The sequence below is a fragment of the Lampris incognitus genome, chromosome 3, assembly GCF_029633865.1.
Source record: "Lampris incognitus isolate fLamInc1 chromosome 3, fLamInc1.hap2, whole genome shotgun sequence".
Taxonomy (NCBI): domain Eukaryota; kingdom Metazoa; phylum Chordata; class Actinopteri; order Lampriformes; family Lampridae; genus Lampris; species Lampris incognitus.
The window spans coordinates 94,661,016-94,681,434 of record NC_079213.1 but is presented as its reverse complement, the minus strand read 5'-3'; the positions used below and the strand labels follow the sequence as shown (position 1 = coordinate 94,681,434).

At 42.2% G+C, this 20,419-nt stretch overlaps 1 protein-coding gene across 1 annotated transcript in view; it reads left to right on the top strand.

Annotated features, from left to right (window-relative positions):
• Positions 1-20,419, top strand: part of si:ch73-63e15.2 (protein strawberry notch homolog 2) — a 122,479-nt gene that overhangs the window by 9,827 nt on the left and 92,233 nt on the right. Inside the window, exons 2-3 of the mRNA XM_056276058.1 lie at positions 14,870-15,096; positions 16,112-16,200. Coding sequence (XP_056132033.1) covers positions 14,989-15,096; positions 16,112-16,200 — 197 coding nt within the window. The 5' untranslated portion in view covers positions 14,870-14,988. The remainder of the gene's footprint in view (positions 1-14,869; positions 15,097-16,111; positions 16,201-20,419) is intronic.

Sequence of the window (20,419 nt, the reverse complement as noted above, 5' to 3'; positions counted from 1 at the left end):
TCCCTGGTAGAAGAGAACCTAGTTAGGGATAGACAAGAATTGTGCTTCTAGAAGAAAGTGTGCATGTTAAAACACAGAGGTGTGCATTAAGATATCACAGAATTAACATGAAACATTAACAATTACGTTGAAATGAGGTATGTTGCCACTAGATGTCAAGTGAATAAACTGTCCATAAAACACACCTATAGAGCCCCCCCCCCACGCACGACTATTGAATTAAAATCTAAGTCAAAGAAATAAACCCCCAAATAGATAAATCTGGATCACTGAATATCAAATTCAATGTAATAAATACATACATCTGTATATAAAATGTATAAAACCTTTCTAGAAAATTAGACCTATATTTGGGAGAAAAAAAACACTATATAATTCAGCAGACACAACTCAAATAGCATCAAAGAAGCTACCATAATAATCTTATTTAAAAAGTGAATTACCCCTTTATTAGTGCAACATGGTGTCGTCATGCATGACGTGCTTTACTTAGCCTAGTCAGCTACTTTTACACACACCATTTTTAATAAAACAGTTTTTTGTCACTCTGAATTTAATCATTATTAAGACAATATGCTGAAGCGTGATTTCATGGATTACGTCATTGGTAACAGAACATCCTGAAGTGTGATTTGGAGGTTTACGTTGTTGGAATATGTTCTATTTACAAGGGGCGAAGCACTGTTCTGTGGCTTGCCAGGCTTATTTCTGTTGTGTGTCCCATTACATTGTTAAATGCCACCCTTACAAACCATTAATGTTCATGCAATTTCCCAGGGTAAGAAGGATCCTAAAGTGTGCGATTTCATTTCATGACTGGATAGTTATGTGGCTAGAATATTTGGAAGAGAGAACGCGTTTTCTTTTCCTCCCTGTGTGTCTGTCTTGTATCGTGGACAAGCAGCTGATAGTATTGCGTTATATATTCAAGAGATAACTTCTGTAGGGAGAAATACACTGAAAACAGGTCAGATGTGACTTGAATCTCACTTGTCAGCCTTGCTGTACAATCAGCTCTTCCAGTGTTTATCCCGGGACCGCAAAAGTTTAACCACCATTTTCTAATCCTATTGCCAAAATAATGCGTTGAAGGTTTTGTGATGGAGTGGAGAATTGATTTCTAAATAAAAAAAAAATCTCTGATAGTCTACATTGCAAATGTAATTTAAAGTCTGTTGTGCATTTATGGCTGAAGGAGCGCACTGAGGGCCAGCGCCCCCCCCCCCCCCGGTCTCGTAAAATCAACTGAGTAAGAGTGCCATTTAATTGGGGCTTTAACAGTTGTTTAGATTATTATCAGGAGTTGATCATACGCACACCTTTTCAGCAAAAGTGGGCCCTCAAATGATCAGATATGGCCATTGGCCCATAGTTGTGCTAGGGTTGCACTTGTGGCTAGACAAATTCTAACGACCATGCTTGCTAGCAAAACAGAGACAGCAGGCTTTCGGCAGAGTAGCAGTTATCTTCAGTCTAATGCATTGATAATGCCATACTATAACCAACAACCTTATCATGCTCATAATTTACAAATAAAGCTGTCTTATATAAAGTTAACTTTCATCATAATGACATTAGCTGGACTTCCTGTATGGCGCCTCCATGCAAAACAGTGATGTACGCCCCCATGTGACGGGTGCAAGCTGGGCAGCCTTTGGCCACTAGCAGAGCAAAGTTCCACCAATTCCGATAGTTTGTAAAACGTCCTATCGTTGACCTCTAATACCCACCTCAGACAGTACACCCACAAAAAAAGTGTTAACAAGCATCTACACCGCACCACATCATTATTAGTTTGTCATATGCCAACAAAAATATTTTCCACCTAAAGTGAGCGTAGAAACATTAAGTTTTGGACATCCAGGTAGTGTAGCAGTCTATTCCATTGCCAACCAACACGAGGATCGCCGGTTTGAAGCCCCGTGTTACCTCCAGCTTGGTCGGGCGTCCCTACAGACACAATTGGCCATGTCTGCGGGTGGGAAGCCTAATGTGGGTATGTGACCTGGTTGCTGCACTAGCGCCTCCCCTGGTCGGTCGGGATTCCTGTTCGGGGCGGGGGGGAACTGGGGGAATAGCGTGATCCTCCCACGCGCTACGTCTCCCTGGCGAAATTCCTCCCTGTCAGGTGAAAAAGAAGTGGCTGGCCACTCCAGATGTATTGCAGGAGGCATGTGGTAGTCTGTAGCCCTCCCCGGATCGGCAGAGGGGGTGGAGCAGCAACCGGGATGGCTCAAAAGAGTAGGATTATTGGCCGGATACAATTGGGGAAAAAAGGGGAGGGGGAATAAAAAAGAAAACATTACTTTTTTTGTGAAATAGTATAGCATAAAAATGCTCACTTAGGTTGGTAGACAGTGGTTAGGTTTGAACTGACCAGCAGATGAACCAGAGCAACAAGGGCATAGAGATCCTCATTAACCTGCATATGTTATTGTCTATCTATCAGTCCTGAATATATTAAGTGACAGTGAAACGGGGCAAACGGGCAGCTGAATGGATCCTGCTTTCTTTTGATCTTGTCAGCCTTTGAGCTATTTCTGATGGATAGTGTTGATTGTGGAAGTGGGGATAGGCTGGGGATCTGCCAGACCAGTGTCCTCAAGCGACTATGAACTTTTGTTTGCAGTCTTTTTCTTCTTTTACTCTCTCCTTTATGATCTTGGTCCCGCTGTTTTCTCAGCTCCTCATCTTCTAGCTCCCCACTGCCTCTTTCTCCTTTGCACTATCCTCCCTCTCTGTTTTGAACACAATAAAGGTATCCTCTGAACCACGAGGACTCTAGATTCCCCCTCTGTAGATGCATCACTTGAATGTCTCACTAAGTTGGTGATTGTGGCCACAATGATATTCATCATTAAAGCCAAGAGGGTGCTCAACAGCCCTCGTTTCGCTTGGACTGAGTTGATGGGGCGTTAATATGAATTGTTATACTTTTAAGAAGGACAGCTTTGAACTTAATGTTTCAGTAAGGCATCCTGTTATTATACTATATTGCTGTGTGATGACCCCGTTTGATAAATATTTAAACGGTTGAAAGTAGGGTTGGGTGATGTCTACCGAATTGGCATACGATGATGTCCACAATGAAACATCGCTATGGATGATGATATGGTTGTTGGGGGGGGGGGGCAGCAGCTACTCCTATATAGGTACTGTAATTTTTCATATACTTTCTTTGATACTTTTTTGTGTGTATATTGGATATTAATTACTATTTCTATTTTTTGCAATTTTTTTATTTTTAAACTTATATTTATTGGAATTTTGCATTTTACAAATCACAGAATCAACATGTGAAATAAATCCAGTATTATCCCCATCCCTGCCCTGCTCCCTAACATGTTTCCAACCCCCCCACATCCTCTGAAATTATATCAAGTACAAATAAATAAACGACAGATATACGACCTCATTTACATAAACAAAGACAAGGGGGAAAAGTTAAACTCGTTTTTATCTTTTTAAACTAATTCGTAATTAGACTGCTACAGTTCTGCTCCAGCCAAGAAAGAATTAGGTTATGAATTATCCTAGTCTGTTATTTGGGTTAGGTTATCATAGTAAGTAAGAAAGGGCCTCCAGACTTTCAATTTTATTTGCTTTCCCCTTCAATGTAAATTTGATTTTTTTTCAAGCTTCAGATAAAACATAATCTCTTTAAGCCATCTTGTATGGGATGGTGGTACCGCTCTGTTCCAATTGAGGAGGATGAGACATTGAGCTAACAGAGTAGTAAAAGCAACCACATTGCACATTTCAGTCGACCACACTGTATCCTCTGGCCTCAATCCAAACGGCAATAATGGGTTGAGATACAATTGTCATATTATACGTCACTAAGGGATTTAAAGAACTCTCCCCAAAAAGTCTAAAGGCTTGAGCATGACCAAAACATGTGCAAGTGGACTTCTAGAAGTCCTAGGGTGATATTTTTTGTCCCACCCACTACAACAGCAAAATATGATTGTCTGATTCACCTGTCACTTTCTAAATAAACACACAAGTACAAGGGCTTCCAGCAGTCCTAACCAATGAGGGAGCCAGCCAGCTAACCCTTTCTCTGCCAAGAGACAACAACAAAATTGATTGGATAACTCGATTTTCATGGTTTCAGGACAGTAACCCTTTCATTACTGAAGCAAACTTGATAGAAACTAGAGCTGAAATTAGAATTAGAAAAGAAAATTATTATCAAATGAAAGATTTTAAATATAGCATTAAAAATGCTGATATGTTGGGCCTTCTCTGAAGTCGTGGAAGTCCCTAAGGGTTCCCCTCTGCCATATTGTTTAACGAAATTATTAATGGCTGTAGCCATTTTAGTTGGGGGTGCAGGTTTGGATGAAAACCATCAAGTTTGGGACAGAGGACACAGTTGAAGTCACCCCCAATAACCAGGTGATGATTATTAATATCAGGAATAGAAGAAAAAAAGGAATTAATAAAAGTAAAGTCATCATAGTTGGGAGCATATACACTGGCGCTTATTGAAAAGCTGGCCTGTGACAACAAATCTGCCATTTGGGTCTGCAATTACTTTGTCACTTTCAAAAGAAATACTTTTGAGTACAAGAATAGCTGTGCCTCTGGCCTTAGAATCAAACTTGGAATGAAATACTTTCCCTACCCAGCTCCTCTGGATTATTAAAACATCTGACCTATGTAAGTTTATCTCTTGAAGGAAGGCCACTCCTGCCTCTAGTTGATCTAGATGTGCCAGCACATTATTCCTCTTCACACACTGATTTAGAGATTTCACATTACAAGAAATAAAATTGACCTTTCTACCACTATTCCTAACCATACTCATGATTTCCTACGTTGCGTTGTAAAATACAGAGCATTATACCAGGGTACAGCATACTATGAAGTACAAGGATAGTGTTACAATAAAAAGAATGAGTGTAATTAACAGTGATAAAATGACAAAAGGGGAACTTGGAGGAAAGGAGATACAAACAATACTGAGAGAAACAAACAAAAAAAACAAAACAAAACGGGAGATCGAGAGGATGCCCCCCACCGCTCATTACCGCTTAGCCTGGTAATAATGCATACAAACCACCATAGCCCACGGAGGACCTGTTGACAGCGGCGGTCTCAGGGTCCGGTGAGCACGGTCCACCACAGGCGGTCGAGTAAAGCTGTCCTCCCCAAAAACTTCGGTCACTTTTCCGTGAAGGCGTAAGGGTGGTTTCCTTCAATTTTCTCCTCTAGTCCAGTCACCCTAATGTTGTTCCTCCTTGAGAAGTTTTCTAGAATATCCAGCTTGGTCTGTAGTTTGGTGTTCTCTCTCTTTGGTCTAATGAAAGAGGAGAACCAAGAGACCCTTCTGAAGTGGTGTGCAGGATTTGTGTTAATATAATCCACGCAAAAGATGGACCGACGACAAATCTTAACAACCATTTGCGTGTACACCATCCAGTCTATTGTGCAACATTGCCATCACGTGCAACTATTGTTAGTCTCCACTTGGTGTAGTTTACTTTGTGCCGTGCAGATCTGATCCGGGCTGGCCGTACCAAATGTGTGTGTGGCAGGGTGCACCGTGATGGTGGTCGGCTTTTAAATCACGATGTTGGTTGATGACTGTCAGCCATCGGCAATTGAAAGACAGTAACAGCAGGCTCTTAAAACCCAATTTGTTTCAATTTCCTGGCTTTTGATAAGGCAGCAGATTTGGTTACGTGGTCATTTGATTGTCGTTCTCTATCCAGTGTCCTGCCTTGTCACTAAGCAGTTGGCAGTTCCTTTACACTATTTTCTGTAATGCTGAACAAAATAGGTGTCCGTGTTTGGGAAGGGGGGGTGCTTGTGCTTGTGCATTTGCGTGCAAGGGAGCATGGGCCTTTTGTGTCAAAAAAAGGTGCCAATTAATAATGCAGGCTGTTTTGAATGACAGGGCCCTGTGTTTCCCAGGGAAGTAACTTGTTCCTTTTGTAAATATTTCATCACCATAGCTAATGAATCCAGCCCGTCTAGGCTGTCATAACCAACTGAACAGCCCCCCTGCTGCTCTGGTACAAGTCAGCACAGCCCCAGTCATTTCGAACCTAATAGCTGGTGATGAGGGGAGACACAAATGACCTGAGATCGGTAGTGAGTGACTCTGTGGTGCCATGGCCTGACTTGAATGAACGTTGTCATTTGAGTTTGCAGTATTGTGGACAGATGCTGACAACCACAGAACGGGAACAGATGACAGAGGGTTTGCTCTGTCATTTGAAACTTAGTGTGTGCGTGTGTGTGCGTGCATGCGTGCGTGCGTACGCGCTAGGGTTAACGTCTGTGTTTCCTGCCCCCTTTTAATACCTGTTCTGCACACACCTGACACAGTCTGGGAAAGGCAGCTAATGAAGATGAAGTGGAGCAGCATGTTAAAGGGTTTTCTCTGTACTTTAAGAAGGATTTAAGGCCAAGCTCATGGGCAAAAAGGGATGAGAGGAGACAAGTGCACCTGGGAGTAAAGGAGATTCCTATAAGAAGAGTGCTGAGGTGGAGGCTTGTCAGTGGAATGGAGAGATGAGGTTCGAAGAATGAGCCAAAGCTACATGACCTTGAGTTCTCAAGTACAGTGTAGAACAGAGCACATTCAGCTCCTCTTGCAAGATAAATAAAGTTTAAGAGGATACCAAAGGCAGAGGCACAGTGATCATGGTCCTGTGTTGTTTGTGAAAATTAGAATTACATATATATTAGTGCTGTCAAAATTGATGCATTAATTTTTTGGAATTGATTTGAAATACTTAACGTGTTGGAAAAAAATTAATGCAATTTATGCAGTTGTTTTTTGTTAACTTCCTGTGGCGGCTGTGCGAGGTTGTTTCACAGGCGTGTCAGGGGATTCAGTTGTGCGCTCTGCTCCTGCTTGTCGGCACATGGAGAGCTGCCCCCCACCCCCCCACTCTGCTCCTCGCTGGACTCTTACAGTGTGTAATCTTTGTCTCCGCTTTCTCACAGCAGTAGACTTTATTTGTTCCCAGTCCTCTTCCCCTCATGGAGATGTTCTACTATGCTGTGCCACTGGGGCGCAGAGGGGGTTCTGTGATGAATGTCACGAAGTCACGACACTTTAAATTCAACTGGCACTTGAACGTGGAACACATTTTTTGTTTTTATCATATTAGTGTGTACAAGAAATTATTGCCATCTGAGCTGATATGTAATTTTAATGGCCTTGATGGTTTTGAAATTCAACTGGCACTTTGTAACATATAAGCCTGGGTTTTGTTATTTCTGTAAGGGCATATAAGAAATATGCCTTCCAAGCTGACAGTCAGTTTTGATGGCCTTGATGGTTTTACTGGAAAGCTGTCGTTCACAGGTGAGAACCTGTGTCTAAAGTTAAAGAGATGCTATCAAACAATAGTATTTGAATTTAAATATACTTCCTTTGTGTTCGTTCTACAATAATTCAGTGATTTTACATATAAATATCCATTATTACAAGCTTCACAGCAAATCACACACAGCAAATTGTGCAATTAATAGGTAGATTTTTTTTTATTGATTCACACACACACACACACACACACACACACACACACATATATAGTATATAATATATATAGCGTTTTTTTTCTCCAAAACCGTCTGTGGCGTTGTTCAATGCTCAACTAATGAGGAGCGGAATATCAATACAGATACAGGAAAAAAACATTTTAATACATTACAGTACAGGCCTGTATTTAAAAAAAAATTTCCTGTATCTATATTGAGATATATATATATCCATATACATGATATCTTAATATTCCGTTCCTCATTTGTTGAGCACTTTTACCAACACTATTGATGGTTTCCGGAAAAATGGAAAAAAAAAATATAGTATATAAAAATTTAAAAAAAATTCCCTGCCCCCTTTTTCTGTTTTTCTGGCACTTGTTTTCATGCATGATCACCATAAGGGCACAAAGTTTTTTCTTAGACATGTTTCACTAAACCACTGTAGAAGGAAAAATCAACTAAACTCCTCAAATACAAATGTATATACGTACGTATGCAACGGTGTCTCAATGCTTAGTCTTGTCTGCTCATCTGTAGAGGAAGTTTATGCATGTCTGTGTGGCTGCCCAGTGCATTTCTTCGTACAGGTGCCAGTGTGATGCCGTGTGCATATGTTTTTGTGTGCGTAAACACCTTCCTGCCTTGCGTGCGCAGCCATTGCTCCAGTCAGTGCACGCGAGGCAGGATGGTGGTCCTCCTCGTGAGTGCTTAGCTGTGACTTAACAGCTTAAGGAAGTCACACTTCCCTGGATGACTTCCATGTGCTGCAACAGGCGCTGGCAGTCAGCAGAGCCACCATCACTACACTGGAGTCTCTGCAGTCACAGACTACAAAGAGACTACAACCCCTGTTCTGATGTGCTCACAAGCACATGTTTAATGCCGTAACTCATGATATGGCCAAAGCACAATCCTGGGTTGTTTTTTTTTTGTAAAGTGACAGAGGCCTGCTGCTTGTTAAAATCTTGCCTAGCTGGCAGACTAGCTCAGAGACTGACTCAACACTACCGAGGGGAAGGAGCTGGCCTAGAATCTGCCACAACAAAGTGAACATGGTTTCTAACAGCACAAACGGTAACAATGCCACCATATGATGCACCGATACATTCTGCCACCTCTTAATTTTTAGAACTTTATGGGACATGACTAGGTTTAGGCCTGCCCTTGCATTCCCCTTTTTTCTTTTTCCTTTTTGAAAGATTTCAATTTTCCTTACCTTGGCCCCTGCATCAGGCCACCCAGATGGAGAGAGAGGGAGAGGGCGAGAGATGCACGTGGAGAGGGGTCTGACAAAACCAGGAGTGGCCTCTGAAGCAGTTAAAAGATTATCCTGCCACATAGGGACTTACATGGTCCTTGTATCCTCAAAAAGCCCCTGTGTGCTCTTTGTTTTTCTCCTATTCCCATTCTTTATCCCTCGTGCGCCCATGCCCCAGGGCTTCCTGGCTGTCACAAGCTTAAATCTGCGTAATAAATGAAGTGATGATTTTAGTGTGTCACTGTCTTGGAATACATCCATACTCATTTTCACGGTGAAACCAGGTAGAAGCGTTATTTTCGAAAGGTTTGCTGTCCAAATTAAAATGCTGAAATGACAGGAAAAAAAATGCTGAAGTCTAATCTATCGGGCTTGCACATGCAACTTTAAATGGCATCTTTACGTTGATCATGTGACAATTGTATGTCAGCGTTTTTGGAAAACCTAATTTTTGCTGCATTTACACTATGCTGCGACAGTTATATTCAGATTCATCCCATTTTGAGAGTGTTTTTAAAAAGCTTAATTTTCAACAGTCAATCACTGGTTTGGTGTGAATGGAAGGCTGAAACGGAGAGAAACTGATGCATTCTCTAATTTATCCCTGTTAGTTTGCTCTTTTTTTGTTATTTTGTTTTGTCCCCCCCCCCTTTTTTTTTCTCCCCAATTGTATCCGGCCAATTACCCCACTCTTCTGAGCCGTCCCGGTCGCTGCTCCACCCCCTCTGCCGATCTAGGGAGGGCTGCAGACTACCACATGCTCCCTCCGATATATGTGGAGTCGCCAGCCGCTTCTTTTCAACTGACAGTGAGGAGTTTCACCAGGGGGATGTAGCATGTGGGAGGATCACGCTATTCCCCCCAGTCCCCCCCCCCAAACAGGTGCCCTGACCGACCAGAGGAGGCGGTAGTGCAGCGACCAGGACACATACCCACATCCAGCTTCCCACGCACAGACATAGCCAATTGTATCTGTAGTGACACCCAACCAATTTGGAGGTAACACTGGGATTCGAACCAAAGATCCCTGTGTTGGTAGGCAACAGAGTAGACCACCACGCTACCCAGACACTGTTAGTTTGCTTGTACTCTGAGCTCCACGTGGTTCTTGTCAATTCAGAGTAGTGGCTATACATGCTACATATAGTGTAATATGGGATTTAAACCCATGCATTAGCTAGTAGTGAATGTGGAAGTAGGCCCTCTAAAATAATCAGACAGGAGTAGGCAATGTCTTGCGTTTTACCTTCATACCAACTTGGTCCCTTTCACTATTCACTCATTCTTACTCTTATTTTCTCTCATTTCACCTCCTCTGGCCTTTTTCCATGTGTCTCCCACGCTCCTCCATACCCACCTCCTCCTTCCCTCTCTCCACGTCGCTCCCTCTGGCACTTTATGCAGAGGGGGGCACTAACAGGGAGTTTTTCCTGTTTTCCAGTAATGCTGAGCTATCTTACAGGAAGATGACACCTGGGAGTCCTCCCGTAAAGATCAGTATCGATTGTCTTCCGAGACAGACAGAGAGAGAGAGAGAGAGAGAGAGAGAGAGAGAGAGAGAGAGAGAGAGAGAGAGAGAGAGAGAGAGAGAGAGAGAGAGAGAGTGTGTGAGGGAGATTTGCAGCTGATGGCAGACACCTCTCAGTTGCGAGGAGTAACTGCCTTGGTGCTGTTGGTTGGCACGGCGATGGTGGGGTGGGAGGGGCAGGGGACTGGAATGAGAGGGTAGTAAAGGTGGCGCGGGATCAATCCCAGCAGTCTGGTGAGAAGAAAATGTATGGGGGGAGGGGGATGGGCTAAGGGGAAAGTGGAATGGGAGAGGGACCTTCCACTGTGGTTAATCTCAGGAAGGACCAAGAGTATCGTCATGTTTGTCTAGTTGTCAAGCGCACCATTAAATCATTCTTGTTTTTCTCAGGAATTTACTCTCTCCGACAGCAGACCACCCACTCATCACCAACAAACACACAAGCACGCACGTGCACACTTCTCAATATTTGTACATTCAGTCAATAATCTAATTAAGGTAAATAATTGAATTAAGGTGATAGAACGATTAAGGTGTCTACACATGTTTGCATAATGTGATCTCTTAAGTGATCTGAGTTTTCCAGCCTTGTTAGATAGTCGAATAATAGAACGCAAATTGCATTGCGTGTGACTTCTTTGTTGAGACTTTTCAGAATTTATTTTTTCCTCAATTATCCAAAAAAATTTGGATATTAAGCTCTTTCATTTTGTTGAGCATGAATGTTTGTTGTTTCAGTCTTGCTCCAGAAATGCGTTTTTACACCCACTTGCCATCTTGTCCTTTGTCTTTCACTTCCGGGTCAGATAGCGGCAGTAGGAATTCCAGGGGAATCCCCACCTTTTTTGGTGCACACAAGAACCAATTCTCTAAAAGAACTCCCAATTAAGGTGTATCCAACGCACAGTGAATGAATGATTGATGAAAAATGTAGCTCTGTTAATCACATTATGCTTGCTTTGATTTAGACCATAATTTGATTAAGCTAGTTTGATTGAGGTGTTTACATGGCAGCTGCAATAATCAAATTATTGCCCTCATCTGAATAAATTCGAATATTTAACCTGCATGTAAACACTGACTGGATATGGACCCCTTATCACACAAGAGCCACCTTAAGGCTTGTGTCAGTACTACCTCAATGTTGTTCTGAAATTAAGGCCATTGAGAAATCCCAACCATGGTCTCTCATATACATGAATATATCTCATTTAATCCGTATTATGTCCCAAGACCAGGATAGATCTACTTTTCCTCCCATGAACTTTGACCAAAGATGAGCCCGGCGCTGCAAGATATTTGAGAACCTTCTGTGGTTCCAAAGCTCCAGTGTCCTTGGGGTGTTTGCTGTGTGTGTTGCTCTGCAAGACGACACTTTGGGAGCCCGACAAGGCCCCTATTCACACTCCCCAGCTGCCCGAGCTGCCTTGCTTTCCCTGCCCTCCCCTCAACTTGGTGTCGGATGCTTGTAGCTGCCCATACGTACTCGGACAGAATCCAGTATCCCGTCCCTCCCTCCCTAAACCCTTCTCATTCAAACTGTCTGAAGGAGCACTCGCATGCGACTTGTGTGGGGGAGTTTGGTCTAGAGATGCACGGATTGCAATTTTCTTGGCTGGTTCCAGTTTTTTTAAAAGTCTTACCTGCCAATTCCAATTTTGGCCAATTCCATTTTTTTTTAATTCCTAAGTACTGTAACTGACAGGATACACAAACATTTTACAAATTTTCTTTAATGGAAATTTCAATTGTATGTTCATAATAAAATATTGAATATTAAATAGCTATTGCATTTTCTCCAAAACTGCACCAGCTTACAGAACTGTTAGGAAGGTTCCAAGTGGGGGGGGGGGGTGTAGATCACCATCAGTGCCACCTTCTGTTGTGGGGCGAAAATTTCCTTTAACTTCTATGAGAACGTCGGACCTGTTTGAATGTGAGGTTGTGGAGTGACATCGTGCGGCGCATGTGTGTAAATTTGACCAGCACAGAATCCGATATATCGGAGACTGACTAGCCGGTCATCGGTCATGGCCGGTCAAGCTGAAAATCGGCCGATTCCGGTCAACGGTCGATCGATTGGTGCATCTCTAGCCATACGAGATTTTTTTTTGTCCTCTGCCCTGACAATATTACATTGATAGCCTGGGGTAGTAAAATGGCTTTCCCTTGTACTAGGTTAGTGCCTGAGTGACTAGGGTGTTGATCAGCTCTCTCTCTTCTCTCTCTCTCTCACGCACACACACACACACACACACACACACACACACACACAAAGGCCACCTTACTCAGACCTTTATGAACTCTATTAGGATTTAATACCCCCAGCTTTATCCCCAGTGACCAGGTTTGGACCACGTTACAGATAGGGAGCGAGGTAGAAGAAAGACTGGGGGATGGGAGAAGGTAAGGTAAAGGTCTGATTAGTGTGGGGAGGTGGGATGTCTCAGATGCTACACAGACACACTTTGTGGAGTGCTGAGAGGTCGGTGGGATTTAGCTGTTAAAATGGTGAACGGCTGATGGAGGTGTGTGTGTGTGTGTGTGTGTGTGTGTGTGTGTGTGTGTGTGTGTGTGTGTGTGTGTGTGTGTGTGTGTGTGTGTGTGTCACTGATCCGAATTTGAAAAACCTGCTGGTTATGTTTTCAGATTTTTTTATTTTTTTATTTCATGTTTGAGTGCATAGAAATAACACATGATCCTTGTTTGAGAGATGTGCCATTTGAAAAAGTTAGAGAGATGGTAGCGAGAGAGAAAAGGACCCTGTCAGACAGAGACCTGTGTCATCTTGGTTTTTAATCAATAGTCGGTAGTGCATGTAATGGGACATTGGGGGTGCATGTTTGTACAATTAATATTCATATCTAAAGATAAATGGGCCCATTAGCCTTATCGCCAAAGCTTTTAATTTTGGTCCCTCTGTGAAAACACATTAGAACAATATTGGGCACTGTGGGCTGTTCCCTGATTATAGGGGTGTGTGTGCATCTTATTGAAACGCACTTCACATTTTACTTGGAAGTTCCCCTTTTCAAATTCTCTTAAATAAAGATCTTCTGTCAACCAAATCTTAGGTTACTTACTTCTATTCAGGAATACCATTTATACATTTTCTGTCATCATACATTTCATCACAGTAGGCAGGTTATTCCAAATGTGGATATTTCAATCTGAAACCAATCCTCTTCATTTGGTCACAAAATCAATGATCCCATCAAGTTTGTAACCCATCAATTTGATCAGACACTACCTCTCTTCAAGATCCTCCGGATACTAAAAACTGCATCCATCCATTATCCAAACCGCTTATCCTTACTCAGGGTCACGGGAATGCTGGTGCCTATCCCAGCAGTCATCGCAGAATTATTTAGCATAGCATTTAAATTGTTCAATAGCTGCTACCCATGTGCCTATGACCATATAAAAGATAATTGTAGGAAGACTTCCCAAGCCGACTTACCATTCAAACCCTGAGAGAAAATGAGCTAGGTGGATTCCCACTGTTGAAGGGGGGCCTTTGTGGCTTAAGGCGTGGTAATGAGAGGGCTTGATTTTAGAGCTGATTTACTGAGTCCAAGCCCAGCCCGTTATCTAGTTATAGAAGCAACAGATATTGTCATTCTACCAGAGCACTATAGAACAGGATCTCAACAGATGACAAAAGCCTTAGATGACATATTATCGGTGTTGAATTTTAATTTGGAAATAAAGCAGTCATTAAGCATAGACTTAAATGTGCACACAGTGCTTAGTATATTAAGTTTGTCCAATATCAACCTTTGTGAATTGTTTTGAAATGGAGTCTGCAGCAACAAAGGCTAAGGTCAAGCGCTTATACTCTTGTGTGTATACATATTTATCTATCCATTATCCAAACCGCTTATCTTGCTCTCAGGGTCGTGGGGATACTGGAGCCCGTCCCAGAATATTTATAATGTAAAAAATCCTTTTGGAAAAGACAATGCTGCCACTGTAAGTAAACACTACTGGTCATCTCCAGCTCAGGCCTGTCCTCCTGTATTTCAGCCCCCTACTGTGAATGTAAATAGTTTGCTGAGTGACGTAGACCCCTCAGTCATGTCAGATGGCATCAAGCTAATGAGAGCTGGCAATCAGGAAGCAGGATCTGTGACTCTGCTCCTCGTTCAACTGTCACAGTGCCTCTTGTGATGACAAATTAGAGAATTATTCTTGAAATTATGGTGGGCCAATTATTTCTCTAATATGGTCCAGCCTGTAAGGTCAGTTATTTTATAGTTTTTTTAAGTCAGGATTTACTAGAGTGAGAGTTTTATAGCAGTGGTTTATGTGTAACTTATCTGTTATTATGCAGACCCAGTTCGAAGGTGGCCTTAAATGCCCTCTCCATGCCTCTCATGAATTGCCCAGCTGATTTTCAGTCCAAGTCTTTGAGTCCAGCCTTAGTGGTGTTTTTATCATTTGTCCATATTTTTCTGCCTTTCTTGCAAGATTCCCCTCTTTTTATAGATTATTGACTTCGATGGAAAACATCTCCCCAAATCCTGATGTGTTTGCATTATTCACTAAACTCATTTCTCCTCTGTCCCCCTCAGGTCATGGAGAGCACTTGCCATTGTTAGAGGCACTTGCTTGGACTTAGCCAGTGCTTGTGCGGTGATCTAAGGGTGCAAAGCCTAAGTCAGCTGGTGGTCATGTGTGAAGCTGTGGTCTGATGCCCACCCTCCCCACAGCACTGGCCATGGACGGGGAGAACTATCTGCATCCAGAGGGGCCTCAGCTGGACAGTAGCCTATTCTCTGCGGCCTCCTCTAACATGGAGGTAGGTGTGACTGTTAGCCTGCATTTGTTTAGGTCTGATGTACATGCTTGTTTACCTTACAGAATCCGCTCCATTCCTTTCTGTCCTGACATGCACATGCTTGAAGTATAGAAATGCAGGTAATCTCAGGACCATGCATAGTTGCTGATGCATGTCCAAAAACGAGACGACATGCTAGTTGTTTCACATGCATTCACAATTTACGTCTGTGCAGCAGGATAGTCATCTCTGTATCTATCTATCTATCTATCTATCCACGTAGCTTGGCATACACAAACACACACAAATATGCAAACAACTACACACACACACACATATGCACATTTATTAAGGCAGAGCCTACATACACACAGCACCTTCCATAACACTATTTATTATTGTTACTGCTTTTTTATTTTGTTTTGTTATTTTATTGCTATTGTTGCTGCAATGTTGAGGAGCTGAAATACAAGAATTTTACTCTCTTGTACTTAGAGACGTAACAATAAAGGATCTTGAATCTACAATTTTGTAGAGCACTGATGAGGGCACAGATGTCAAAGGCAAATACTTTTCTGATACTGAGTGGTGACATAGCTGCTTCATAATACAGATAAATCATTTGTGTGACTGTTGAGATTAACGTCAGTAATGGGCAACTAAAAGAATGTACTTGATATAAATCACATCAGGGTTTTGTCATTGATTTTAGATGCTCTGTAATACCCAAGACCCAGTGGAACAAAGGTGTGGCCTGTTTTTCACTCAAAAGTGGGAGTATTAATATGTATTCGCTTTAGCAACTGGTGAAATACACTGGTCTGGTGAAGGTGAAGGAAACTTTTCGCACTTTATTTAGATGTAATTGTATAAAAAGTCACATTCACTCCTAGGTACAGTGAAACTTGAAGAGATGGGCACAAAAGAAAACCTTCGGTTCTCTGCTTTTAGGTTGGTTGTGTTGTGTAGAGGTGTTTAAATTAATGATGTTTAGCTATGCGTTTTCCTCTGCGTGACATTTTCTTCTGTGTTCCAGAGTCCTTCATATGCTTCATCTGGTTCCTGGGGTTCCTACTCTCAGCCGGTTGGATACAGCGTACACTGCCCTATGCAACCTGGAAACCAGTAAGTTTATATCAAAGACATACATGTAACAGCATACCCCCCCCCCCCCGTTTTCTCCCCAATTGTACTTGGCCAATTACCCCGCTCTTCCGAGCTGTCCCGGTTGCTATCCCACCCAATCCGGGGAGGGCTGCAGACTACCACATGCCTCCTCTGATACATGAGGAGTCGCCAGCCGCTTCTTTTCACCTGACAGTGAGGTGTTTCACCAGGGTGATGTAGCGCATGGGGGGGATCACGCTATTCCCCCCAGTTCACCCCCCCCCACACACACACACCCAAACAGACGCCCCGACCGACCAGAGGAGGCACTATTGCCGCGACTAGGACACATACCCACATCCGGCTTCCCACCCGCAGACACAGCCAATTGCGTCTGTAGAGACGCCCGACCAAACCGGAGGCAACACGGGGATTCGAACCAGCAATTCCCATGTAGGTAGACAACGGAATAGACTGCCACGACACCCGGACGCCCATACACATTATTAATCACCACATGTTTTTTCTTCATTATATTTCAACAAATGTGCATTACACTGTACAACACTGATACAGTAGGTATACTTTACCCATAATATGGTAGTTATGCTAGTTAGATATTCTTGGAATTGTAGGTATAGTAATATTTCTCCACTTTGTATATGAACCTACACTGTGATGAGAGAAGCTGAGTTTGTTCTGGAAACTTCAAGTGGACTACTAGTATTACTTAAGAGCTGTGTATGTTTCACAAAATAAATATTTATCATTGTTGCTTAAGCCATGCACATGATCTGTGCTTGAACTTGGATATGAATGGTGCAGTAGGTATATTCTAGGCTGTGTGAGTTTACTGCGTGGTGACACATTTTTGTTTATCATGCTGCTGTCCTTTTAGTACATTTTGATTCTCATATTGATAAAGCCAAGTTGGGATGCATTTTTTTTCTACGAACACGGTAGCAAGCGGGGCCTGATTTACTTCGCATCTTCTGAGCCTAAGCTAGATCTGACTTTTACTTACAAAGTGGATTGCTCAAACGCCCTTTTAGCCCAATTAGGCAAATTTAATTTCAATCAAAAATGTCTTGAGAATATTTATTACCGCTAAAATATGTAAATTTTTGTGCTGAAAGTGACCTGACATGGCCCATTGTTTCCAGTGCACAGCTGCAGTTTTGCAATAAATCATCTTTTACCTGATGCTGACCCACAAGCCAGTGGTGACGGGCTGTGATATTACCCAGATTGTTCTGTATGTCTTGTTCTTGGTGTTAAGCTTATAGAAGTGTGCCCCCCCCCCCCGGTCTCTCATGTGTGAAACCTGGAGGTGGCATTCAAGTTCCTTTATTAGATCTCCTTCATTTCCTTTAGTGGGCGGCCTGGTGTCGGCCTTATGGAGGGGTAGTTAATCTCGGCATCTGGCAACCTGGTCTTGTTGTACAGGCTGTATCTGATGAGAGGGCCACCCAGTGCTCTTACATTCCTTTTCTGTGTGTGTGTGTGTGTGTGTGTGTGTGTGTGTGTGTGTGTGTGTGTGTGTGTGTGTGAGAGCTCAAAGTTGTGTATTTGCGTCTGCATGCAGTATGTCTTTGTGGGTGGAATTAGGGGTTTGTGTGCATTCACTTATCTGATTCGTGTTTCACTGCTTACCTTAAATGTAAATACGGTTGTTGTTTTTAAGTTGGAAAAAAAATCTACCCATCTGGCGCATTGCTTAATAACTATTTTAACTTGCTTGATGAATAGTTTTATTCATTTGTAATAACAATAGCAATGGTTGATGTTCAATACAGCACAGAAAGTGTTTGTTCCATTAGTTGTATTGTGTTATTTCTTGCTCTTGCTGTGTGCGTGGTTTCTTTGAAAGCAGCATGAAGTCATGCAAGAGATGACGTGAGAAGATGGTTGGTGGTTCGCAAGTGCAGTCAGAGTGGAATTCATTGTCAGCAAGCCATTTTTTTTCAAGCTCCTCACCTCATTCTCCCTCTTACAAACAAAGAATAATTTTTAACCTTTTAATCTCAAACGTGTCTATGGTTTAGTGGTTTAGAGCATTGTTTCTCATTTTTTCAGGCTTAACAGCCTCTGTAAAGGCAGTGACTCCTACTAGGTTTGGGGACTGTTTAATTTTGTTCCCTGATCTGCTCATCCTAATTTGGAACTGGGGCTCTTGAGTCCCAGTTCCAATGTTTTTGTTGCTGTTTTATTTCTTTTTAAGAAAAAAAGAAATTACAAATTCTACCTTTATTATTATATTTTTCTCCATTTTGGTTAAAAAAAATGGGGCATCCGGGTAGTGTAGCGGTCTATTCCGTTGCCTACCAACATGGGGATCACCAGTTCGAATCCTTGTGTAACCTCCAGCTTAGTCGGGCGTCCCTACAAACACAATTGGCCGTGTCTGCGGGTGGGAAGCCAGATGTGGGTATGTGTCCTGGTCACTGCACTAGCGCCTCCTCTAGTTGTCTAGTTGGTCAGGGTGCCTGTTCGGGGGGGACTGGGGGGAATAGTGTGATCCTCCCACGTGCTACGTCCCCCTGGCGAAACTTCTCACTGTCAGTTGAAAAGAAGCGGCTGGCGACTCCACATATATCGGAGGAAGCATAGTCTGCAGCCCTCCCTGGATCAGCAGAGTTGGTGGAGCAGCGACTGGGATGGCTCGAAACAGTGGGGTAATTGGCTGGATACAATTGGGGCGAAAAAGGGGGGAAATCCAAAATAAATAAATAAATAAATTTGAGTGAACTAATTAAAATATTTTCCTCTGACTTTAAGGAGTGTTAAAAGCATATTCTATTTGTGGATAAATAATAGATATAAACTATTCCTGTAAATAGCAGGATATTAATCGGATATTTTTCCAAACTAATCGAAGGAGGCTTGTTAAAAGGGAATATAATCTCATCACGACAAATCCCGTCACCGCTCAGTGACATTCATTCACTCGTTCTGCACCCATCTGCTTCTTCATGACAGTCATGAATGGAGTTTCCCTACCAGGAGTTCTGGTATAAAAAAAGGAAAGATCATCACCTATCTTGCAATATAAGTTTGATGTCTGCTGTTAGTGTGTTGTAACTGAAAGCAGTGTGCTAATAGATTCAGCTAGTGCTAGTTGAATCTAAGGGGTTATGTTAACTGGTATTTGGAGAATCCATCAAAAACGCTTCTGTCTTTCAGGATTAAATGATTACTGCAGTAAATACTTCTCCAAACGGGTAGTGCTTCCCTCCTTGCGTGAAATGTCTCACCACAATGACTGCAGTTTTGCTCTATTACCATTTTCTTTAGGGAAGCTTAACCACACTTAACATTTGCTCTACTTAACCGTAAAACGTTCCACATGCTAACACACAGTGTCACCAGTGATGAAGACATTGGGGCAGTCGGTCTTGGCAGTCGACTAAGTGCATTTCTCTTGTTTTGCAAATGCAACTGAAAATGTGCTTTCAGGATACGATAAGTAGATTTGAAACTCAGGTTTCTGTACACAAGCTGTTATCATAATCAGTTCTGTGCTCCTTTTATTTATGGGAGCTGTCTCTTCCTCTTCCTTATTAACGGTAAGCTCCTCTGGTGGTTTCTCTGCCTGCCTTTGTGCTCCAGCTTGAAATGTAAGATTAACTGTTTTTGTGAAATATGGGTGGAAGTAGCCATTTCATTTCTACATGATTAGCGTCAGACACCAAGGCATAAAGGTCATGTAACGTATATGCCAGAAATCATCAGAAATCCCCAAAATTCCAGTCATCACTTATCTTTGTTACTCCTTCTTAATTCCTGAGCTGGTGATGTTTTCTCTTTTTCGGTTTTTCTTTTTTTTTATTTCTTTTTTCAGCTCTCTTACTGCAGTTAGATAGCAAGATAACTCTCACTTAATGGATGAGTCTGGGCTAGGGTAACAGCACCCTCTGCAAAAATATGGTTGTCTAAGCTACTTACCTGGTAGCTTAGACAACCATATTTGTATGTAGTGTACAACCATGAATGTAGCGTACAATTTGGATGGACTCTCACACCCTAGTGCCTTCCTTGAATGTGCCTTTTTAGCATTATCATTATTTGTTTTTGTTGTTTTTTGTTGTATGTGTGTAGATATATATAGAGATGCATACATTTGTATACAGACGTAATTTTCATGTATGAAGAATGTGGGTATGTTTATATGCGTGTGTGTGTGTGTGCGTGTGTGTATATCAAAATATATATATATATATAGTATATATATATACAC